The sequence below is a fragment of the Lithobates pipiens genome, unplaced genomic scaffold (assembly GCF_037356315.1).
Source record: "Lithobates pipiens isolate NorthernLeopardFrog02 unplaced genomic scaffold, aLitPip1_a1.2 Scaffold_1, whole genome shotgun sequence".
Lineage (NCBI taxonomy): Eukaryota > Metazoa > Chordata > Amphibia > Anura > Ranidae > Lithobates > Lithobates pipiens.
Window position 1 is genome coordinate 14,232,030 of NW_027507685.1, and position 26,595 is coordinate 14,258,624.

The window sequence follows — 26,595 nt, forward strand, 5'->3', positions numbered from 1 at the left end:
ATAATAAAAACTCAAATGATTTGTTCCACAAGCATTTTTTCATAAGTCCTTCAGTTTTAAGTCCATATAAAAAGATTATAGAAATGTGATAGGTTGTGTAACCACAAAATGTCCATCCACAGCTGGAAGCCTCCACAAGGGCATGAGAAAAATCCAGCATGAGTTTGAGCGTATAAGGCTTACTTCACACTGGCATTAAGAGCAGGCGTTTGGCAGGCATTAAAGACACCCCTCAAAGGCCTAAGATACAATAGACAGCACATAGTGCTATTCAAACTAAGCGTTAGTGTTGTGTCGCTTCAAAATTGAAGCCTTATATCGAGTCAGGAGGTGTTTGAAGCCTTTCAAAGCCTCCCATTCAAGTCTATGGTAATACTTCGCAAACGATCTGGCAGGCGTTTTCGATGCGGTATTGATGCGGTCGCGGTGCGTTAAAATTAGTCACTTTCCATTGTGGAGCAGTTTTAATGCTTATCAAAACGCTACAAATCCATACATAGGGTGTTTAGGGAGTGTTTTACGCTTCTAAAATGGTCCATTTTAAAGCTCATTGACGCCTGTCTGATGCCCATACTAACGCCATACAAACAATATAGGAGCATTTGTTGTGCGTCAGTAATTTAGTCAAGTATGAGGCGCCTCTAAGTGTAGCAATAATTAAAAATAATTGAAAGTGTCCAAAAGGTTAATATTGGAGACAAAAAATTATATAATGAATAAAAAGTCTCTTAAAATGTCAGTGTCATGATTATAATGAAATGAACCACCACTGTGCTACACATACAGATTAAAAACAATAAAAATAGAATGACCTTGTATTTGGTACAGCATAGTGGCATCAAGCAAACATTGGCATATCGTTACCAATGATACTGTGTTGGGAAACCTTTTTTTTTTTTTTTTGCAAATATAATTTTTATTTATAAATTTTTACACACAGACAGGGTAAGGCCCTGAAACAGGAGTTGGGAAACCTTTTGCCCGCAAGGCCTAAGGTGATCTTTAGAGGGGTAACATCGTTACAAAATCGAGTGGCCCCCAACATTTTGAATCCTCCGGTTACCAGTAGAGGTTTTTTCAACCAGCTCACTGGTTATTATCAGTGTAGACGGTGTAGGGTTTATCAATTTAATTCTTGCCCTCAGAGCAGGACTACTTCCTTTACGTCCACTGCTACCCAGAAGGTGTTTAGCATTAAACCCTGTATTACATGTGCTACAGTTGGGGTGGTCTATTTATTGCAGTGCCCTTGTGGCCTGCAATATGTGGGATGGACTAAACGCCCCCTACAAGTTTGCCTCAACTAGCACATTACGAATATAAAAATGGGTTTTAAAAACCATTCTGTCTCTAAACACTATCTTCAGGTACATAATAGGGACCCAGCTAACACTCTATTTTTGGGGATTGATAAATTTAAACCCAACTGGAGGGGGAGTTTTGTGGTGCGGGAAATTTCCAAACTTGAGATGGCTTGGATCCACCATTTGAATGTCCCATATGGGTTAAACGTTGACACAGATGTCAACGCTTTTATTAATAATGCTTGATGGGCCCTTGGAGATAATACAAGTTTGACTTATTTCTGTTTTCACAAATTTTTTTACATTTTTATTTATTTGTTTAAATGTACCAGATTCATATCATATTTATGTACATGGTTCCACTATGTATGTAAGAATTGTCGGTTAATTTTTGGCCCTAAAGTTTAGCCCACTGTGTCATGCAAGAATGGGCAGTGTGTACCTAGTAGGTAATAATAGTAGAGGGTATTATTTAATTAATTTTCTTTCACTGTGAGAATATTCTCTCAAAATTCACTTTTTTGTAATTAATATTATCAACACGGTGTAATAGTAATATTCGGCATCCTATGAGGGCTCAATTGATTATGGGACGATTATGGGCCGTCTTATAAATATATAAAAATATAAGTAAAACAATTTTATTTTTTTATATATAGTTGTTTTTTATAGTCGTTTTGGAGTAATATTGAGGGTGGTCTTTTCTCCACTTATTATGGTGGGTAGTATTTTTTATATATTACTATATGAATCATATTCATCATTTTTCATTTTCGTTATAATATAACTATTAGGTCTGCATTTTTACCCTTTACCGCCAGGGGTCGTGTGACTTTTGTCCCACCTGGCGTTGCAGGGCAATATCATTCATTTTTTTCATTTTTTTATTTAATTAGATTTATTTTCCTTTGGTCTTTATGATTTTAGTCTATTGAGAATGAGAGTGGGTTGTGAGTTATTACACAATAGAGCCTACTAGCTTTTTGCTGTATTAACACGTTTTTTAGCCATAGAATTCCCCGTATGGGTGCTCGTCTCAGCCATTAGGTTAAGTATGGGCAATGTTTCCCATAGCGAAGATAGCTTGTAGCCACTTCCTTGCATGTCAGAATGGTACTATATTAAGCAGTGAGTCGCTGTATCGCCCTATCCCCATTCAGAACGCCTGTGTATGACGAAACACGTCTGGGAGGGCGTGCACTGATGTCACTGCATCGTTTATGAAGGAGGAAGGGCTCCTAGAATGCCGGCCGGTGTTTGTTTTTAGTGTTTGTTATTACAGGAACTTTGTAAGTATATCTTACATTTTTAATAAATACATTGTCATTACGGTATCACGCTATGGTCCTTTGTTTGGTTTATATGGCCTATGTTGCTACGAGCCACACAAATTGCTGAGTCCAAGCATCTTGATTACCTGGAAGAGGTTGTCTGGAGGGACCCATTCCATACACTTAAAGCTGCGGCTGGGTATAGGCAAACACTTCTGTACTTACTCTCTGGTAAGCGGCTTTCTTATTGGTGGTGGTATTCACCCAAGTTGTGGAGCACAGTGGTGGTTTATCAAAGACACTGACACGACAAGAGACTTATTATCCATTCTGTTTTTATTGTTTTTAATCTTTATGTGTAGCACAGTGGTGGTTCATTTCATTATAATCAGGACACTGACATTTTAAGAGACTTTTATTCATTATAAAAAAAATTCTCTCCAATATTCACCTTTTGGACACTTTCAATTATTTTTAATTATTGATTTATAGTTTAGTGTATTTCCTATTTTAGTGGTGCAGTTTTCTTTGTTACCTCTGTTGTTTGTGTTTATCTCACATCACTGCAGCATGCCTATTTATTTTTATTTGGGTCAGCGTGGTTTTTCCACACCAAGTGTAGCAATACGGTTACATTTAATGAAGGTACAACATATAGCAACTCCCATGGTTGATGAATAAAAGAGGCACATCTAAGCATGCAGGCATTTGGGGTAAAGCGGTCCATTGTTTCATTGTTAGTAAGGTTGAATAAAGACATCAGTCCATCCAGTTCAACCTGAGTGAGTGTCTACAATTGTCCCCATCCCTGTACACTGCACACTCACATTGGTCCCTACCCTCAAGGAGCCCACAATCCAAGGTCCCCATTCATATATTAGGGCCAATTTTGGACAGAAGCCAATTAACCTACCTGCATGTCTTTGGAAGGTAGGAGGAAACCGGAGCACCTGGAGGAAACCCACGCAGGCACAGGGAGAACATGCAAACTCCAGGCCGGTAGTGTTGTGGTTGGGATTTGAACCAGCGACCCTTCTTACTGCTAGGTGAGAGTGTTAACCACTACACCACTGTGCCGTCCACATAGACCATCCCCTGCACCGCCGGCTCTCACCACTCAGTCTGCAATCGTGACCAGGAAGACTACCCTGCAGTACAGCGATCTGAAAGCGAGGCTTGAACCACTCATGGAGCTCAGCGTGGAAGGGATGACCTCGATGGCGGGGGGTGGGGGGAGATGGTCTATGTGGACAGCTTTAGCCTGGATGCCTGCATACTTAGATGTGCCTCTTTTATTTATCAACCATGTAAGTTGCTAAATGTTGTACCTTCATTAAATGTAACCATATTGCTACACTTAGATCTCTTCTCTTTTACACTCAGTTGTGACATGACACTACTTATATATCAAGACATTCCTTGTATAATAAGTGAAAATTTATTAAAACATGTTGCTTGTCTTGCAAAACGCTCTCAAACCAAGGTTTTACTGTACACTTAACCTTAAACACTTCAAATGTGATAGCACGTTGCTTATATAATTTTATGAAACAAAGATGACTGCGCAACAATAAATAAACACACAAGCTCAGCCAAGCTCTTGAAATATATCCACACTATCAGTCTAAATAATGGAAGCTAGAATATCTGTTACCATCGTTTCAATCAGAAGAATGAAATCACTAACCAAAGGTAATTTATTTGAAAATGCTATACAAGATGGTTAAGATTTATCCTATCATAACAAAAGCTAAGGTTTGTGGTGTTTCATGTGGATCATATTTGAAATTACCTTATATCCAATAGTCTTTCTGTAATAAAGAATTTCTTTCTCCAGCAGCTCAAACAGTCTAGGGGGGAAAAATTGGAAGTCTTGGATGTTTGGTTGCTTTGGGGGGCGGGGTGCCTTAAAGAGAGAAAACATACATTTAATAATTTGCTAAAATTTTAGAAATCATGTTATGGATCCACATAATCCCTCCCTCTTAACTTCTAAATAGCCGTTTTTTTGTTTTTTTGTTAGAGCAACTAAACTGTTGTAATAGACATGAAACTATAAAAGAGAAGACATGAAGAAAGACTCTGCAATTGATTCCTGCATTCGTGAGTATGTTAGTGTATTCTGAATATGTCATTACCTAGGGAGGGCCTAACCTAAAACAAGTAAGCATTTAATAACACTGGAAAGACCTACCTACCTGCCTTGTTCAGGGTCATTGACTCATTAAATAATAAAACTGGGGGAAGGCTATGACAGTCAAGGAGTTGACATCTACAAAAGCATTGGAAATGGCAGCACACAGATTTCTCTCATTACAGTTTGCCTTTAAGACTCACTCTGGTCATGTATGTATCTACTATACTGTTACCCCTGTTACTGTGGGAGGGCCAGCAGGTTAAGCTCTGGCAGAGTTACGTATGAGAAGCATAAGTGTCATTGCCATATTCTCGAAAAGAATACTAACAATGGGTTGGTGTTCCTGCTATGCACAGGCTTAGGAAAACCGTATGAACGTGGCACCCTGTCATAAAAAGACAGCACTACCAAGTTTTTTCCTGATTTGTAGAAGGAAATTCACAGAACTATCACAAAAATCATTACCTGAACTATCCCCAACTTTGCTTGGTAATCGAGTGAAATCATATGATGACCACAACCACTAGTTATGTGTTAGCCCCTGTACACACGGTCGGAGAATTCCACAACCAAATCCGTCGGATTCTGCCCGTCGGATTTTGTCCGTCGGATCTTGTCCGAAACTGTTGCATACACACGGTCAGACAAAGTTGGCGAAAAATCTGATCTTTCAGAACGTGATGACGTAATTTCGTTACGATGGGACTACATTCAGGCTAGTAGCCAATAGCTTTGATGTAGCAATTTGATCTGAGCATGCGTGGCACTTGGTCCGATCAAAATGCTCTACACATGATCGGATTAGGTCCGACCGGCCCAGTTGGTCGGGAAATATTTCCAACATGTTGGAAAATTGGGTCCGACAGAGATTCGGACGGAATCAGTCCGATGCATACCACACACAGTCGGATTATCCGACGACACGGTCCGATAGGACACATTACTGACGGATTCTCCGACCGTGTGTACAAGGCTTTAGTGAGTCCCAACAGGCCAAAAACAATACTAATTACAATCAATGTTCTGGTTCACCAGAGGTTGTATTATGCTTTAGCAAAAAGTACTGTAAGCCATGTTAATGTGGTATTTAGTTTAAACATTGTACTAATACTGGAAAACAGCTGAGTCCTCTATTGTTTAGAAAAATGTGTAATTCTAAGCTGATCACATTCTCAGCTTCTGAGAGCCATACGGGTCCCTTTACAAGGTTTTTAACATATATTTGTCACTTGTGTGATTTATGAAAAACAGCATCCCTTATTTGTATTACTTCTCAATAAAATACATACATCCACAAGTGACCCCTATAGAAGTTTACTAATCCATTCTTTGAGGTGTGTCTGTAAATAATTTAACCTCCCTGGCGGTACCATTATTTCGGATTTTAGGTGCTAAAAGCGGTACCATTATTTTGCATGAAAATTTGGCGTTTTATATTGTAGTCCTGCAATTCTTAGGAATAACTCTCTTAAATCTGTCCAAACCAGAGTCTAGCAGACATCCCAGGTATGATAAAGTTTGAAAAATTAAATCATAAATTATAATATAATAAATAATTATAAATAATTGTACCAAATAATAATATAACAATAATAAAAATTATTCAATAATGTAATCTAATCAAAAACACTGAAATTTGCTGAGTTGCAGAATTGTCACTGTCATTACTTTTCACTATTTGATGACGGATCTCCCCACAAATCGCTATCGCTCAATTCTGCGAGTCATTCTAATTTATTATCGCTGTTTTCTAGCTGGTCTAAAATCATTTTTGATGTACAGTGACAGTTTTGGTTGCTATGGACAATCTCCAGTTTCCAGGCATAAAGAACAGTTTTTATTATATAAAACTGCATGCAGGACACTGGGCAGACCACTAGGGACAAAGGGGATGTGAAATATTTACATACAGCAATGTAATCTGTAAGATTACATTATACTGTATGTATACTGTTTATTTCACTTTTTGAATTTGGCGCCGATCTCCGTGCCCGTGCGTCGCAACGCTCGCAGGGCACGGAGATCGCCGATGTGATAGATCGAGCGAGACACGGCTCGCTCATACAGCGGGGAGACAACGCTGGATTCGAAGGAGAAGGTAAGGAAACCTCCTCCTGGATCCAGCGACGCTGTCCCGAGTCTGACTCGGGGATACCGCTTTTGGTATAAAAAATCCACCCCGAGTCAGACTCGGGAATACCGTCAGGGGGGTTAACATTCTGCTCTCCTCTGTGGTATATATAAAATAGAGTAGTAATACCTAATAAAACATAAGTAATATGTAATCTTGATGTTATTTATGCCTTATACTTATATCAATTCATATAAAAGCCTCCTTATTTTTGAAGTGAAAAACACAAAAATCTCAACTGTACAGTACAAATCAGACTGTTCATATAGACCACAGTTTCACGCATCATATTATTAATGCTGGTTTTACCTTTGGAGCTCTTGGTTCACTGACACGCAAGGCATCTCTAAAGTATGCATCCACAGCATAATTGGCTTTACGTTCTCGTTTTGGGGGCTCTATCCACTCCAACATACTCAGCTAAATATACATGCAAAAAAAAGCAGCACTTTAAAAAAACGTATACTTTACTGAAAACTGTAAAACATTATTATTACGGGGTCAATTAAGCCCGTATACCAAGAAATGTAATTTACTTGATGAGTCAGTTACTATAACTAAGGCTAGGTTTACACTAGACCACAATAATGAAACCCGCAATCCATACTCATTTCCCGCTCCATGTTCAAAACCAATTGCAATTGCTAACTGCAGCGGGTGTCAATGATTAGTTTAAAAACACTCAAAATGTAGGTCGCAAACCCAGTGCATTTGCCTGCACCAGATCACATGGTACAAAAGTTCCAAGTGATCTGGTTGCAGTGCTTTTCCAAAAGTAGGGCAGGCCCTACTTTTGGTGCGATGCAGTGCAATTTGAGCCCATTCAAAGTGAATGGGCTCAAATCGCACCACATTGAATCGCATGTGAACTGCACAGGAATGTGCTGCGCCCAGAACTCAAGGAAAGTCAATGTATACTGAGGTAATATAAGAATGTTATAATGCAAGTATGGCTCTGTGGCATGACTACTTGTCAATGTATTAATGCATGAAACATTCTGCATTTAAAGAAGAAGGTCCACATTTGAAAGTGTGTTCAACTTTAATTGTACATTTTTCAATCTAACCTTAATCATCTTTTAAACTAAGATGAAACAAGTTCAGTTGCACACAGGATACAGATTTACATGCAACACCCAATAAATACTTACAAAACAGTAAAGAATAAGATATCCATTTCTATTTTATCAGCAGAGACAAAAAGAACAGTGGCTAAAATGTTTCATCCAATTTTCCAGCCAACTGTATGAAACATGTTGTTACAACTACTTGTGCACCAAACATATAAAGACTATTGCATGACTGCAACAGCAAAATTCATCACTTTTAGTGAGTCAGTAAAAAATATTGTCAGCTGCAGAGACATAGCCTTTTTACAGACTTAAAGCGGAGTTCCAACCAAAAATGGAACTCCCGGTTTTCCGATTCCTCCAGTGTCACATTTGGCACTGTTCGGGGGGGGGGGCAGATACCTGTATAATTCAGGTATTTGCTCCCACTTCCGACCATAGATCGCCGCAGTATCCGTGGCTATCTGCGCCATGTCCGGCCCCTCCTCCCCCCCCCCGCTGTCTTCTGGGAGACACACAGGTCCCAGAAGACAGCATGGATCAGTGAGATCATGCAGCATGACTTGCGCATGTGCAATAGGGTACCAGGCTGTGAAGCCGCAACGCAAGGCTTCACTTCCTGATTCCCTTACCGAAGAGGCCAGCACCTCCACCCAGGAGCCGGGGGACAGATTGGCTTCGGATGAGGACATCCCAGGTGCCCTGGGCTTATAAGTGTCCATATATTAAAAGTCAGCAGCTCAGTATTTGTAGCTGCTGACTTTTAATTTATTTTTTTTGGCAGAACTCCGCTTTACACCTCCTCTCTTGCTACACATTAAAGGTTCAGTAGACAGCAAGCTTTAAAGCAGGGGTCTCAAACTGGCGGCCCTCCAGGTGTTGTGAAGCCCCATGAGGCATTGCAAGGATGACAGTTAGAAGCATGAATCCCACAGGCAGAGGCATGATGGGACTTATAGTTTCGCAACAGCTGGAGGGCCGCCAGTTTGAGACCACTGCTTTAAAGCCTAAGTTCACTTAAAAAATAATAATGATAAATGCGTATATTTTTGCAGGAAAAAAAATAGCATGTATTATTTTTGTTCATAGGAGCATGGAAAGCATTGCAATGTCAGGTACAATGTTAGGTTACTACAAACTCTTCCTCTAGCACTCTGTCTATATCTCTGCATGGAGTTGCAGAGCTGGAGAATGTGTCAGTGAACTACGTGTACACCGATCACCGTTCACATATTCCATGTTATTCATTCCAGGTTATTCATTCACAGATCTCTGTGAATAAATGATGCAGCTGTGCGGGCGGAGCTCTACATAGCTGTGCCAATTTCAAAAGTCACATCTGCTGCAGGGAAAAACCTATCACAGGGGGTGGGTGAAGCTCTGGGGGTGGGGGGGTTGCTTAGCAACATGCTACAGTCTACATACGGGTGAAACATGTAACATGTTGCTAAAGCTGGAGTTAGCCTTTACCCCTTTCACACTGGCGCAATTTTTCAGGCACTAAAGGGAACACAATTTGTATTTGCAGAAGCTTAGAGGTCAATTTAAATAAAGTCACTGTATTTTATATATCACTTTGGCAGCACCATTTCTGTTAATTTTGTACAATGTACTACGGCTCACGCGCACACGCACGGGAGTGACGTAATGCGACTCCGGACAGTCACAGAGCTGGAGTCCGTGACCCCGGAAGGAAGATGGGTGCTTCCAGCCAGCGAGGAAATCGGGGACATTGCAGACTCCTGTGTCAGGTAAGTGACACATAATGGGCTACTATACGATGCATGCAGAGTAGCCCATTATGCTTTGCCTTTGCAGGGAAACAAAGAGGAAGTGAACCCATCAGGGTTTACTTCCTATTTAAGCCCTTGTGCCAAATATACTCAATGTACTATGGCCCAAAAAAAATTCCTTCACACTTTACCTGATAATGTAAAATTTTTAGTATATAACTTTTGCAAATATAATTTTACCTTTTGCTTTTCTCGATAATCTTCTCCTTCAAAGTTATATAAACTTGTTTCTGTATCCATAGAGAAATTCCTGAGACTGCTTTCTCCCATCTTTTGCAAGCGCTCTGCCATTTCAGCAGTCTGAAAATAAAATAAAATATGTTTTTTCAGATATATACACTGGAAAGAGAGGTAGGCTTAGAGATCATACAGGTATAAAGTCCATTTTAAAGAAATTTCACCCTATGTAGGTACATACAGCAGTGGCTCACACAACCAAAATGGAAAAAGTTTGTAATGGATATATATATTCGGACAGGGAGCTTAATGAATAAGCTTTGGCCATATTTCTCTTTTAAGGCAACAAAGACAGAAATAAAAGCCTGACGAGGTTTCAAGCTTTTCTCAGTCAATGAAAACAAAAATGTTCATTCATTACAGTTCAACTTTAATTAGGACTCTTTGGAACCTCTGATGTTACTCGTTTGAATATAAGATTTGAAATTCCTATCTTTTCTGAATACCCACAAAATGTTTTTCACAAGCATAAATACAGTCAAGAGTTGATGAGCTCATATACTTTAAATAAACTGATTTAGAACTATTTTAACAGAGCTTTTTGAGTATATTGGTATATTGGTATATTGGTATGGTCTACCAACTCTCCTTTGCGATGAATATGCTAAACAGGCTGATCTCTTGGGAAAGACATGGGTGTAAGCCTTATGCCACACACGATTGGACTTTCCGGCGGACTGGAATCCGTCAAACAATTCGACCGTGTGTGGGCTCCAGCTGACTTTTTTCCCCAAAAGTCAGACGGACCTAGAAATATAAAATGTTTCAAATCTATCCAACAGACTAAAAATCTGGAAAACCGTTTGTCTGTGTGCTAGTCCGACGAACCAAATACGACACAAGGGCAGCTATTGGCTACTGGCTATTGAACTTCCTTGTTTAGTCCCGTTTACGTCATCACATTCAAAACGAAAGGACTTTCGAATGGACTTAGTCCAGTCATGTGTGGCCAAGTCCGTTTCGTTCAGAAAGTCCGTCGGACCTCTGCTGAAAGTCCGTCAGGAAGGCTGTCGGACCTAGTCCGTCAAAAAGTCCGGCCGTGTGTACACGGCATTAAAGTACAACTGAAGTCAAACCTTTTTGAAATTTTGGATAGAGTGAAGAGAGTCTAAAACACCTGCCAGATTTTTATTGCCGTCTGTGCCCCCATTAGGGAGATTCATCCTCTCTATTTATCCGGCTTACCATTATCATTGAAAGTGATAGAAAGTTCCATATTTTGGGCTGTTTCCAAATTAGGAACAGAGAGGAAATCTACCATTATATACACTGGTTCATGTGACCTGCATTGCAACCAGGGGTTCCCTCACTTTGGGGGTATTTTCTCTCACTTCCTGTTTTGGTTATGGGACATGAAGTGAAGGGAAATCTCCCCAATGGGACACAGATGGCAAGAAAATGCTGGCCATAGATGGTTTGAACTTTGGCCAGTTCAGTATTGACTGGCCAAGATTTGATCCATCTATGGGTAGGCTGATTGTACCCAAGTCAATCCAATTATTGACTCTGGTAAAACCAGCATGTCGGATATCTAGCATTCGGGGAGAGGAGCTACGCTTGACAACTCCTGCTGCCTTCCTGATCTATTTGTGCTGTGTTCTATGCTCGTATCAGCTGGCTTAATGTGAGTAGCTTTTTATCCGTAATAAACCACTGATTTTACCTAAACTGAGAGAGCATTTAGATTTGTCTTTGTTTTTGCATTGGGTATATCATTCTGGATTTCTGAAGCTCCAGTTCCTGGTACTAATTACCCATTCGATGGGACATGAGATTTTGACTACCTGTTAGGTCAGGAGTTCATTACTTGAGGTGAGAGAAGCAATTACCTTGGAGGTGAAGGGATTGTCACTTGAAGCTATTGCTCCTGTTATTTTTCCATCACGTGGGATAAATACTTTTGTAATCAGTGTGATATAGTTTATAAAAATATAAAATAAATCACTAAAATAAAGGAAAGACCTTCCCAAACGTGAGCCCATAGGAGTCTCCATTGGAGCCCGCTTACATCAGAGTCCCCATCAGCATCCCCCTTGCATCTGTGTCTCCCCTTACAACAGAATCCCTAACACAGCCCCTATGCTTCAGAGTCCCTCCCCATCAAAGTCCCCCTAAATCAGAGGTTCCTTATATGAGAGTCCCCATCAAAATCTCCCTTACATCAGAGCTGCCCCCTTTTCATCAGAGCCCCCATCAGCGTGTCCTCTTTCATCAGAAGGCCAAGTAAAATAGTATAATAGCTGTCAATGCACCTGCAAGACAGCACACAGCAAAACACATTACATATGTTGTGGTGTGTTGTGTTACAAAAATGCTGCAAGTGTGTTTTCTGTGCACTGCCAGTCTTAATGCACCAAACTTTGAGAGCCCTCTCCTTTTTCTGTGCCCTAGTTTGGGAGATTTCCTGACTGTTTAGCAGAGATCAGACAGAACAGAAAGTGAAAAAAAATATCCCTAAACAGAGACAGCAATGAATTATGTTCCAGTGGGTTGGAAAAGTGTTACAAACCTGGTCAGGTTTTTATTGCTGGCAGTGTATCTAACAAAAGTTACCTCCATTTCTGGAAAAAGCTTTGGCTGTAGTTGGGATTTAAGTTGCTTATCCCCAAAAAATGTAACTGTAACATAAAGGTTTCTGTAAAATGGCAACATTTGGTGTACTTTTGAATTGCATCTAAATTATACACAAGTTGCTTCTAATTTCCTTTGAAATCACATTAATTTGTATGTTGAAAAAAGAAACTGAGCCCTAAACGCTAAACCTATAAGGGACTCTGTGTCCCATCTTACCAGAAGCAGTCAAGACATAAAGTACAACTAAAAGGCAATTTTGGATAGAGTGTAAAGACATTAGAACAGCTGTCAGTTTGTATTGCTGTCTGTGCCCCCATTGAGGAGATTCACCTCAATGTTTTTTTTTTTTTAAATGTTTGTGCTGTTTATCATTATTATTGAAAGTAAAAGTAAAAGAAAATCCCAAATTTTGGGTTATCTCCAGAAAAGTAATAGAGGGGAAATTCCAATTGGGACACAAATTTTGGTGACCTGGGGATCCCTAAGGAATTCCCGTAGTTTGCAGGGATTTTCCCTCACTTCCTATTTTAGTATGGGACAGGAAGTGAAGGTGAAGCTCCCCAATGGGAAACAGATGGAAAAAATAACCTGACAGGGGTTATAACCCTTAACTACTCTATCCAAAATGAAAAAAAAAAGTTTTGCCCATAGTTCTACTTTAAAGCCTCCATTGAAAGCAGTCATCTACAGTTGCAGCTAGTACCAGGGCGGACATTGTCACTCTCAGTAATGCTGTAGATGTGAAAAAATGTGTCACGGCGCAAAAATATATAAATTTATAATAATGTGTGACTTTACCTTTTGATTTAAATAGCAGATCTGCTACAGTTATAGATCCACCAACAATATTGTGGGGTAAACAATTTTAATGAAAACTGCGCTGACCCTAAATAATATATTTAGCTTACCACATATCAAAAACAAACTTCATCAGTGATTCATCATCATGAATTCAAATAAAGTGTATATTTAGTGAACTGCAATATTATAAAGAAAATGATCCTTCCTAATCAAGAATAAAATCATATGTTAAACAAAGAACAGTCCCAATAATCCACTTCAAAAGATGTTATCCGAATCCCGCGTGCACAAATCCACATCCGTGATTGGAAAATGTTCACCAATTCGTGAGACACCACCACCTTCTAAAATGGACACTCACCAGAAACAAAGTAAAAACCTTTGGTTTATGTTGGGTTAACCACTCCACTCATATAAACATGCCTGAAGATTTCCAGATTGAATGCCAGTAATCACTCCTTGCATCTCCACATTAATCTCAGGATCTTATAAAAAGTAAACAGCCATCATTGCGCACCATATTATATTTTATTCAATCGTTAAAATAAGTATAGGGAATTTTCACTCACAAGTTTGGTGCCTATAGACCAGCACTAAGTCTTTCCAGCAATGCTCTTAGGGCTAGCAAGCGTTGTTCCTTTTCCCGGGATCGGTCGTACAATCAAAGCCTTGATTTGGTGTCGTTTGAGGCAGGAAGTGATGTTGGCATTACACAGAAGCCTCTACGTATTTTGCATCCAATCATGCATCTTCAGGAAGCCAGAACGACGCTTGCTAGCCCTAACAGCATACCATACCCTGATACCAGACTCACAAACGGGCCACAGTGGAGGGTATCAGCCTCAACTAAACCAGTAAAGGAAGGATGCAGTAGAGTGCTTTTAAATGCATTCAATTATAATTATTTACTTTAATCATTCTATTTTTCAAATTTAATCAACAAAGATTTATTATTTATACACTGAGAGGCAACAGAGAAAACTGCCCACCAAGTAAATACTTTTTCCAAGACAGTATTATCTTTTGCTTTAATAAAATGGAACGTATTTATTGATCAACGAGGTGATGAACTGACAAAAAAACAGCAGTTACCTTTTTTTCCCCTCTCTCCAATATGGTGGTAATGTCTTCCTCAGTCAGCTCACTGTCCTTTGATGCAAATACATGGGTGGCACCATGGCGAATTATCTGCAGCATCTCATCCTTGGCAAGCTTGTTTGACTGTTGATCTATCAGCCTTCCTATCAACAGAAAATACATACAGTATGTGCCCATTGTCTATAAAAGGGGGAACAGCCTTTTGCCCACCTCCCCATACAGCCTGAACTCTTCTTAAACTGTGCACAAACTTTCACATTTTGCTTAGCCACAAGGCAAATAGGATAGTGTGTCAACTATAGTGTGTGGCATTCCAATGATGCCTGTATAGTCCCCTTCCTGACATCGCCTAGTGTGCCAATAAAAATGTACCATTTTACTCCCCCCCTTAAAAAGACATCAAACTACCTCTTTTGTAAAAAGTTTGGTGACTACTGTGTATCGTGTGTATGCTCCATCGGACTCTTGCTGGCCGAATGTCAGCCAGCAAAAGATTGAGAGTATGTTCTCAATTTTTCGGTTGGAAAAAGTTCCTATCCGAAAATGCGTTTGTGTGTATGCAATTCCAACGCGCAAAAACTCACGCATGATGAGATTCAACTATGAGACGGAAGCTATTGGCTACTGGCTATTGAACTACCTTTTTCTAGTCCCGTTGTACGTGTTGGACGTCGCCGCGTTCTTGACGGTCAGAATTTGGTGTGACCGTGTGTATGCAAGACCGCTTGAGCCAAATCCCATCGGAATTCCATCGGGAAAACCATCAGAGCTTTTTCTGACCAAAATTCTGATCGTGTGTACGTGGCATTAGTTCTCTTTCGTGAAAAAAACATTCCATATTAACTCTACTCATGATAAATTTGTTGAATGTAAATGACCTATAAAAAATTACAATACAAAAGGATTTCAAATCTAAATTCCCAGGCACAAAAAAACCTTTATTTAAATGTATTCTTACCAGGGAGTCCCTACTCCACTCTACTAAATCATCCAATGACACCAACATTACTAGAATTATCACGAGGTACAATAACCAACATAATGATATAAAAAAGATCATTGATAAATACTGGCATCTGTTGGTTTGTGACCCTTCCCTGGGCAAATTTTTCACAATTTTACACCTCACTTCACCTTTAGACGGGCTACTTTCATTGGTGATAGATTAGTGAATAGCGAATTTCGGGGAGAGGACAAGAACCGCCACTGCAAATATAGTGTATTTGCTGCTTTGTGAATGCCAATGTTTTTACGTTGGAAAAACAAAAGTAGAGTTCTGGAGAAGAGCTTACAGACACAACACAAGCATGCAATCATGTGATCCAGATCTACCCCTCGGGCGACATACGACCGCAGTCCATAATGGCAAATTCCCCAAGATCCAATTTCTAATCCTAGATCGGGTACATCCCAACACAAGGGGGGGGACTGGAATAAGACCCTCCTCCAAGTGGAATCCTGTTGGATTTTCAAATTAAAAGCTACACAGCAACCAGGCCTCAATGAATGTATCTGGTTTAAACCATTTCTCGAAGGTTTTTCAACAGGACATAGGAAAAAATAAACGAATCAGTATAAGAATAATTTTATTAAAAAAAAATATTATTTTTTGTTCATATTTTCCATCATGTATATCATATCTGCATGTTGTGCATTATTTTGCTATATCAATGTATGAATGATTTATACTCGTAAGAATTTCATCACATTTGCTAGCTGTATTTATATTTGTATACGCAAGATTTGTACTATGTGGTACTATGTGGTTTTCCAGCCTCCCGGGCTATTTGGATTAAGATTTAAACATACATAAGTGTTTTATCATCAAACCACATTATGTGGTTTGTATGTATTCACTGTTGGCTTCCCTCTCCTCCGTTCCCCTTTTTCTTTTTTGCATTGCAATATGTCCCCTTTTTTTATTTCCATCCTTTATGATTTTCTAGCTCCTATTTTCGTTTTTTTATTTTTTCCCCCTTGGCCTAGGGTTTAGATGTGGGACCACCCAGCACACTAAGCCGCCGGGGCTTGTTCTCCTATGGCGGCTTATGTTAAGATGCGACCGGCGTATTCTGCGCCGGCCGCCCTCCATCTTGCAACCCCAGCGGACATGCGCTGTCCGCTCGTGAAGCTTGACGTGTCTGTGGGTGGAGGGGGCAGGGCTGGTGTCTTGAGCATGCGCGCTGGGACGAGACCCTGCTCTCACCGCTCGGGGGGCGTTACGGCGGCTGACCCTGTGTTTCCTCCCCCTCCATCAGCTGCTGCAATTAGTTTTGCACTAGCTGATTGAAGGGTTGTGTCCTCTTAAACCTTGGCCGCACGCTCGTTGGCACTCCACAGCTGATTGCTGTGGGACGCTGAGCGAACGCTCCCGCTGTCTTTGACTCTCCATTCTTCCAGATAACTGTCTCTAATACTCCTGATTTTTACTACTCCTTGCCGGCTGTCTATACCTATTGACAGGGTGCTTTGCAAGCCATCCCTTGGCCACAAGGGCCCCGTTCCTCCTCTCTTTTTTTTTTCTTTCCTGCAATTACATATTTCTATTTTTCTCCTCCCCCAGGGTCCCCTGCCACTTACGCCTCAGTGGCCCCCTCGATACACACCGTCGCCATTCTCATTCCATCGGATAGGGGATTGGGGATCTTTTGGTCCCCCTTATTATTATTTTGGAGCTTCTTTACATCACCGCTTACTCACCTGGATAGGTGAGCCGTGGATACTGAAACACCACATATGAGATTCGCTTGACCTGTGTTGTTTTTAATCATCAACATGCTACATGCGTTTATTTCTGTAACCTGATATGTAAGTACACAAATGCTTCTATGTACCCTCATTTCCTATTGGCCGTCTTTACTTGTTAACATTTTGTTATTTGTGCTTTCTATTAGAAATACGTCTCTTTCTCTATATTTACCCCTGATGAAGGAGACCAGAATATCTCCAAAACGCGTAGGGTTTTGAGTACCTTGACTCACCTTACTCTATATGGGTGATCTGTCCATCTATTATCTATATCACACTACGGACATTGCTGCATGTATTTTAATTGCTTTGTGATACCTACCCTCTTTTTTGGTTGTTATATTTTTATACTTTATTATAATAAAAAAAATGTCATCTTATTTGACTATTGTACGTGCCTTTAAAGTCCAAACAATAGGGGGTTTTCTCCCTCTTTTCTGACGATATAGGATGTGGCACAACACTATTGCACAGTAATGCCGAATTAGACTCTTGTTCCGTTATTTAAATGTATTCCTAATAGCCACAAGAGATATAAATTTATTTTGAAATGCCAGTAATTACCTTGTAAAACTAGCCGTGAAATCATTACTGCGCTACACAGCCTGTACAGGGAGCAGAGCTTTGGGAGAAACCCAGCAGGCTCACCCACTACAGGCTGTCAGCAGAAAACTAGAGGAGGGGGCGGATACAAGACCAGTCAAACTGCACAAGGAGAGAGAGCAGTAGTAACTGGCCTTTATTACAGCTCCTGCACAAACGCAACGTTTCAGAATGGATTACTTCAGAGATATAGCGAAATACACATGCCCCTTGTAATGTATTCACACAATATTTGATTATCCTGGAACTTAACTCTACTTTTTGTGTTGATCAATCAGATGATTTTTTGGCTGTGTTAATGACAGCAACTTGACAGTCTTTTTCCCATGTCATTCATGTTTATTTTTAAGAAAGATTCTCTCTAGTATTCATGCTTAAAGCGGGATTCCACCCTAAAGTGGAACCTCCGCTGATCAGATCCCTCCCCCCCTCCGGTGTCAAAATTGACACCTTTCAGGGGGGAGGGGGGGTGGAGATACCTGTCAAAGACAGGTATTTACACCCACTTCCGGGCATAGACTCCCGTGGGAGTCTACGCCATTTCCTGCCCTGCCGCGCTGTCTGCTGGGACACACACGGGTCCCAGTGACAGCGCGGAGATTTCCTATTGCGCGGCGCGGCTCGCGCATGCGCAGTAGGGAACCGGGAAGTGAAGCCGATTCGCTTCACTTCCTGATTCCCTCACCTAGAATGGTGGCGGCAGCAGCCGAGAGTCGAGCGATCGATCAGCCTCGGCTGCCGGCATCGCTGGAACCCGGGACAGGTGAGTGTCCATTTATTAAAAGTCAGCAGCTGTAGTACCGTATATACTCGAGTATAAGCCGAGTTTTTCAGCCTCTTTTTTGAGGCTGAAAGTGCCCCCCTCGGCTTATACTCGAGTCATCGCTGTCTGCCTGCTCGATCAGCGTATCGAGCAGACAGACAGCGGCCATTCTAACATTCAAACGCCGCGCCTCCGCCTCCGCCTTCGCCTGTGATAGGCGGAACACTGAATTTCCCAGCAGCCTGTGTTCCGCCTATCACGGGCATCGTCTCATCCTCGTACTACGGACGAGGATGAGACGATGCCCGTGATAGGCGGAACACAGGCTGCTGGGAAATTGAGTGTTCCGCCTATCACGGACATCCGATAGGCGGAACAGCAGTCAGTGGGAAATTGAGTGTTCCGCCTATCACCGACGGAGGCGCGGCTTTTGAATCCTAGAATGGCCGCCGACGAAGAGCTGAAGGACGGAGGCTCGGCTCGGGACGGGACGGGCCGGGCCGGGACGGGACGCAGGCTGGACGGGACGCAGGCTGGACGGGACGCAGGCTGGACGGACACAGGCTGGACGGACACAGGCAGGCTGGACACAGGTAGGCTGCACGGACACACACACACACACACACACACACACACACACGGATGCATGGACACACACACACACACACACACACACACACGGATGCATGGACACACACACACACACACACGGATGCATGGACACACACACAGGGATGGATGGACCCACAGGGATGGACGGACACACAGGGATGGACAGGCATGTCTCACCCTCGGCTTATACACGAGTCAATAATTTTTTCCAGTTTTTTGGGGGTAAATTGGGGGCCTCGGCTTATATTCGGGTCGGCCTATACTCGAGTATATACGGTATTTATAGCTGCTGGCTTTTAATATTTTTTTTTGGTGGAATCCCTCTTTAACCACTTCTGAACCACCGCACACCGATATACTTACTTTGAAAGAGGATATTGTTGTTATGGCAGCAGCTAGGTAACCCCAGTATCCTCTTCTTCGGCCGGCTGTCTGGTTTCCTATAAGAGTGGTCTCTGCGGCGGATTCGCTTACCGGAGCCATCGGCAGCGGCAATCGGATCTTCACCCTTGCTGGGTATGGAGACAAGTGAGGGGAAGAGGACCCCTCTCCATAACAATGCAGGGCATAAGCAACGTCAAAACGTCACTTCCGCTCATAGCTCTTAAAGGGCCTTTTTTTAAATTGCATTTAAAGTGTAAATATGAGATCTGAGGCCTTTTTGAGCCCAGATCTCATATTTAAGAGGTCCTGTCATGCTTTTTTTCTATTACAAGGGGTGTTTACATTCCTTGTAATAGGAATAAAATTGACACAATAAAAAAAAAAAAAACTGTGTAAAAATAAAAAATAAAAGGTAAAATAAATAATAATAGCTCTCTAAATTTACCTACGTTCCTCAGTTGCGTCCAAGTCTGTGGGACTTTGTTCAAGTGTTCTACATTCAAGTCTGTGGCAGAGACTTTGTTCTACTTAAACACTCTATCGGAAGCTAGGCCTAGTGAGAGGAGGTCTATCCGGTAGCTGTGAGAATCCAGTTGTGAAACGGTAATTCTCTGGATTTCTATTGTGAGAAACTTCCTATTTCTGCAGTTCCAAAAAAAGTACCTCAACTTCCTTCCTAACCCTCTACCCTTCAATTAAGAGACTGTGTTATCTTTTGAATAAAAATCCCAAAAAGAGGATCCAGTGTCAGTTTCTGCAGTTCTTTGGGCCATCTACCACGGGACACCCCTAGACGCATACGAGATCAAGAATGTAACGGTAAGCCCAAATAAAACCAGCAGCTCCTTTCGGGGGTCAGTGCTACATATAATTTTTTTTTTAGATCTATACAAAAATATTTTAAACTGAATGGGTTGTTTTACAAGGTGATCGTTTACAATCACTTTAAGCCCTTGTACACACAGAATGACAGAATGTGTCCTATCGGACTGTTTTGACGGATATTCCGACTGTGTGTGGTCTCCATCGGACTGTTTCCGTCAGAATATCCGACTGACCAACTTTTCCAACTTGCCGGTAAAATTTTCCGACAAAATGCTCCGATCGGACATACTCCGATCCTGTGTAGCCTACTCCGATGGACAAAGTGCCACGCATGCTCAGATCAAATTCCTAGACCAAAGCTATTGGCTACTAGCCTGAACATAGTCCCGTCGTAGCGAAATGACGTCATCACGTTATGTACAATCGGATTTTCCGACAACTTTGTCCGACCGTGTGTATATCACTTCAGGACCTCTTCCGGAATTAATCTGTCGGAATCACTCCAACGGATTTGGTTGTCGGAATCTCCGACCGTGTGTACAAGGGCTTAGAGTGTTGTTGAGACAAACCATTTAACACTGTCATGTGTGCTTACAATGATCTGCTTTTATTTATTCATGTAAAACCTTTATCCCACAAGTAATAAAAACTGTTGAGGTAACTGCTTGTGTAACTGCAGAGTGAGCTGGAAACTTGCTTCAATTTGCTACTGTATCCGAATCTGCTAGTACATCCAACACCGCTCCCCTCCCCCCCCGCCACAGATTGAGAATGCTGCTGTCCAAAGGTGCCCCTGTTCTCCTCCGTCCAGAGTAGGGGCACTTAAATACAGGAGGTGTGTTACTGGCAGTGGCAGCTGGTGCTCAAAATTTTTGGGGGGGTGCAAAAAAACTTCTGAAAAATACTTTTAAAAAAAACATCAATTGCAGCCTCACTGTGCCTATCAAATGCAGCCACCTTGACCATCAAATGCAGCCACTGTGCCATCATATGCAGCCACTGTGCCCATCATGTGCAGCCACTGTGCCCATCATATGCAGCCACTGTGCCTAGCAAATACAGCGGCTGTGCCCATCAAACACAACCACTGTGCCATCACATGCAACCACTGTGCCCATCATATGCAGCCACTGTGCCAATCAAATACAGCCACTGTGCCCATCATATGCAGTCACTGTGATTAGCAAATACAGCCGCTGTGCCCATCAATTGCAGCACTGTGCCATCAACTGCAGCCACTGTGCCCATCATATGCAGCCACTGTGCCTAGCAAATACAGCCACTGTGCAATCAATTGCAGCCACTGTGCCATCATATGCAACCACTGTGCCCATCATATGCAGCCGCTGTGCCCAGCAAATACAGCCGCTGTGCCCATCATATGCAGCCACTGTGCCCATAAAATACAGCAACAGTGTGCTGTGCGGTGTAGTGAAGGTATGCTGTACACTGTAGTGGAGGGGTGCTGTGCGGTGTAGTGGAAGTGTGCTGTGCAGTGTAGTGGAGGTGTGTTGTGCAGTGTGGTGTAGTGGAGGTGTGCTGTGCAGTGTAGCGGAGGTGTGCTGTGCAGTGTAGCGGAGGTGTGCTGTGCGGTATAGTGGAAGTGTGCTGTACAGTGTAGTGGAGGTGTGTTGTGCAGTGTGGTGTAGTGGAGGTGTGCTGTGCAGTGTAGTGGAGGTATGCTGTGCAGTGTAGTGGAGGTGTGTTGTGCAGTGTGGTGTAGTGGAGGTGTGTTGTGCAGTGTGGTGTAGTGGAGGTGTGCTGTGCAGTGTAGTAGAGGTGTGCTGTACAAGTTAAAAAATTAAGGCATAGTAATGACTTGTTGTGGACAATCAAAAATGAAATGGAAATGGAAAAAGCCTAAGAAAACGAATGCAACCACCAAATTTAAGGATTGGCAAGCTGCGATATATTATATTTTTGATTTTGAGATTGATACCACTTTAATCAGACTGTTTTGAAACCATAACTAATGCATTCCCTGTTGCAAAACTGCATTGTCTCATATTAGTAACTTGTGCATGCTAGGCACCTCAAGTTCACCAATGCCAACTATAAGAAATACAGATGATATACATCCCTGGTTGTGCTAATAATACACTTCTAGTTTTGAAGCTTCATTATCATATTTCATATTAACTTGCTGGACTGGACTGAGAAAATTAATTATGACAAAGCAGCATCCGAGAATAAAGGTTTGTCTTTTGGCAATCATTGTCTTTTAAGCATCCAGTTCTTCATATACTGCAGTATGGCTGAAAGCAAAAAATATTAATACTCTGGAAATGTTTGGCAGACTAGCAGACATGCGTTTGCCTTAAAAAAGACCATGCAGTATAACAGACATTGCTTACTCGGCATTGCAAAGTAATGCCGCGTACACACGGGCGGATTGTATGGCCTACTTAGTCCGTCATACAATCCGACGGACAGTCTGTCATACTTTCCACTGAACGGACTTGACCACACACGGATACCCAAACAGTCCGACGAAAGCTTGCGCGATGACGTGTACAGCACGTACGACGGGACTAGAAATAGGAAGTCCAATACACAGCAAAGCACCCTTCCGCCGTGTAAATCCTTTCTGGGCATGCGCCATTCTTAGTCCGTCTAACTAGCCTACTGACGAGCGGATTGTCCGCTGAAACCAAAGTACGACGGACAGAATTTCGAAAAATCCGAAATTCTTAGTACGCCGGACTGCACGCTGAAAAAGTCCGCTGAAGCCCACACACGAGCTGACTGTCCGCTGAAATGTGTTTAGACGGGCTAAGTACGCCATACAGTCCGCCCGTGTGTACGCGGCATAACTGAAATGTGTAAAAACACAACCTGTGTAAGCCCTTGTACACACGGTCGGAGAATCTGTCGGAATGAGTCTTATCGGACCGTGTCGTCAGATAATCCGACTGTGTGTGGTATGCATCGGACTGATTCCGTCCGAATCTCCGTCCGACCCAATTTTCCAACATGTTGGAAATATTTCCCGACCAACTGGGCCGGACGGACCTAATCTGATCATGTGTAGAGCATTTTCATCGGACCAAGTGCCACGCATGCTCAGATCAAATTCCTACATCAAAGCTATTGGCTACTAGCCTGAATGTAGTCCCATCGTAACGAAATTACGTCATCACGTTCTGAAAGATCGGATTTTTCGCCAACTTGGCCCGACCGTGTGTATGCAACAGTTTCGGACACAATCCGTCGGACTAAATCCGACGGGCAAAATCCGACGGATTTGGTTGGCAAAATCTCCGACCGTGTGTACATGGGCTTAGAATTTTGCTTTAAAGAGCTTCTGGTAGTTTGATTTGTGATGTCAACAGACTTTCACCTACATAACCAAGCTGCAGCATAGACCTATGTCTATCCAATTCTTTGTGAGATTAAAGAGGCAGTGAAGGCAAATAAAAAAAGCAAGTAAGCTATTGTGTGTTATGTTTATGGTATTGATAGTGACATAATCATAAATAAAAAATCAGCCAATGAGGTGAAAGGCTATTTTTTTTTTTTCACTGGTCTGAATCAAACCCGGGACTATTGGTATGGCAAACATCTAGTTTTTTTTTACATGCTTAAATTGGTCCAGTTTGGACCAATGTAATTATGCATATACTATACCTGGTTGATGCCCCTGGAAGCTGGAAATTCCTGAAGCAGGCATGGCTATCCCAGTTATGTTTACTTGATTCCAGGTCATACCCTGAGCAGCTGCCCTGCAGCATTCTGAAGTCAGGAGGTTACTTGGCATGGTGCCATTTAGAGAATGCTTTGCATTTTCTGAAAGAATGCGAACCATTAGCTGATTTGATGAGGTGGAGAGGCGGGGTGGTGATGTCATGCTCTCCACTGTGTCCAATCAGAGAATGTTTTGCATTAATTCAGAAAATGCAAAGAATTCTTTGAATGGCACCCATGCCCATGCCAACCTCCATGCCAACCTTTTGTGTATAGAATGCAGTAGAGAAGCTGCTCGGCTTGGGACCTGGAAGAAAGTGGAGATCACTAGGATAGCGGTGTCTACTTCAATGATTTCAGGTTTCCAGGGGTATTGGTCAGGTATGTTATATACATTGTTACATTAGTCCAAGCTTAAACAATGTAACTACTGAATGTACTGTATAAAATGTTTATACAAGGAAATCGTCTTTAATCATGCAATACCTTGTTGTATGACTATGGAGTCCAGTCTCAATTTCATCTCAGCTCTTTCCACAATCCGTTCTTCCACTGTATTGTCAGTAATAAGACGGAATACACGAACAGTTTTTGTTTGACCTATGCGATGTGCTCGATCCTATTGTTAAAATAACACTGAATTAGTTAAGCATTAAAAGCCTATATGCTTTACATACATGTATACCGCATTACAGTGCAAAAAAAAAAAGAAAAAACACTAAAAATGAGAACTGCTCTTAAACCATGAATGTATTTATGTAGGAATAAGTTGTGTGAGTTAGCCATTTATTCAGCTTTTACCCTTGCATGGGCATCAACTTTTACTATTTTATCAAATGAGAATATTGCAACTTATTTATGAACACGTAGTATTTTCCTTGTATTTATTTATTTGTTTAGAATAAACTCTATTATCTTGATTCATGCGTTAGGTCACGCGCCTTTTTTCTCCTTTGCTACTTAGCGTATTTGGATTTCCCCCAGTCAGTTTAGGCAGTGGGACACACATGGTCTGTTTACACATTTTATTATATCATCTGAAAATACTACCACCTTCTACTAAGGCCTCCGGCATGAATGCAGGAGAATATTTTTTCTGTTCACACCTATACTTGGATTAAGTTGTGTACAGGACACTGGAGATGGGTTCTGATTAGGAGCTATGTGTCCCTGTCTTTGGGTTGTGGTCCAACTAAGGGATAAAAAGAAGCACTGTGAAGTACTCAGGGATCCGGTTCCGGAATTATTTGGTAGGGAGGGAAACAGTTTCCTCAGGATTGTTAAGTCCTGATATTTGGCCTGGAAGTCAGAGGTTTGGAGAGATTTTGGGAAAGAGCCTCTAACCCTGACCACTGTGGTCCTGCCAGGTTTAACCCACCTGTAAGCCCTTGTACACACGGTCGGATATTCAGACGGAATGTGTCTTATCGGACCGTTCTGTCGGATATTCCGACTGTGTGTGGTCTCCATCGGACTGTTTCCGCCGGAATATCCGACGGACCAACTTTTCCAACTTGCCGGTAAAATTTTCAGACAAAATGCTCTGATCGGACATACTCCGATCATGTGTAGCCTACTCCGACAGACAAAGTGCCACGCATGCTCAGATCAAATTCCTAGACCAAAGCTATTGGCTACTAGCGTGAACGCAGTCCCGTTGTAACGAAATAACGTCATCACGTTATGTACAATCGGATTTTCCGACAACTTTGTCCGACCGTGTGTATGCAACATCACTTCCGGACCTCTTCCGGAATTAATCCGTCGGAATTACTCCGACTGATTTGGTTGTTGGAATCTCCGACCGTGTGTACAAGGGCTAAGAGAGGGCTGAAAAGGGCAGGAAGCAGTCAGCAGGTGTCCATGAGGTGTGGTGTGGAGCAGGACACATGTGTGAAAAGCAGCTGAGCACTACTGAGTGTGGTGACATTGTCTTTGGACCCCTGGAGCAGAAGGGGACTTTAAACCTTGTTATATGACAGGGTTTATCTCTGTGTTTTATCAAAAAATGCCCCCGTTGAAAAATGGGCCAGATGATTCTGAGCATTTGCAGTACCAAAAGTCACTCCAGCTGATATGTTGATCAGTTGGCGTGACGTCAACACGTCACATGCACAGATTGTCAGAGGCATAAGCCAACGCTATGCAAACAGCGGGGAAATGTAGGTGGCGGATTAAGCCTTGCTGTTGTGGGGCGGTTGTGGGTGTGTTGAAGGGCGGGTTGTGTGTGTATGTGTTGCAACCCACCCTTAGACACAGCCAAAACCCGCTGTTCAACACACCAAAGCCGCTCTGCAACACTGACAAAACCCGCCCTTCAGCACACGGAAAACCCACCTCGCAACAGTGAGGCACAATCTGACAAGTACATTTTCCCTCCGCTGTTTGCATAGCTTTCATAACTGTCCGTTAAATACTGCCTCCCATCATAAAATGCCTCTGACGATCTGTGCATGCGATGTGTTGACGTCATGCCAGCTTTTCAACATGTCAGCCGGAGCGACATTTTGTACTGCGCATCCGCAGACCCATCGGAAGCTTTTTTCAACAGGAGGCATTT

General features: G+C 42.0%; 1 protein-coding gene across 1 annotated transcript in view; it reads right to left on the reverse strand.

The window, feature by feature from the left end:
• The window catches only part of SMARCA1 (SNF2 related chromatin remodeling ATPase 1), a 264,681-nt gene that overhangs the window by 102,964 nt on the left and 135,122 nt on the right, over positions 1–26,595 (reverse strand). The window contains exons 14-18 of the mRNA XM_077478748.1: positions 24,522–24,654; positions 14,411–14,559; positions 9,887–10,006; positions 7,153–7,263; positions 4,368–4,481 (exon numbers count right to left, since the gene is read on the reverse strand). Coding sequence (XP_077334874.1) covers positions 4,368–4,481; positions 7,153–7,263; positions 9,887–10,006; positions 14,411–14,559; positions 24,522–24,654 — 627 coding nt within the window. The remainder of the gene's footprint in view (positions 1–4,367; positions 4,482–7,152; positions 7,264–9,886; positions 10,007–14,410; positions 14,560–24,521; positions 24,655–26,595) is intronic.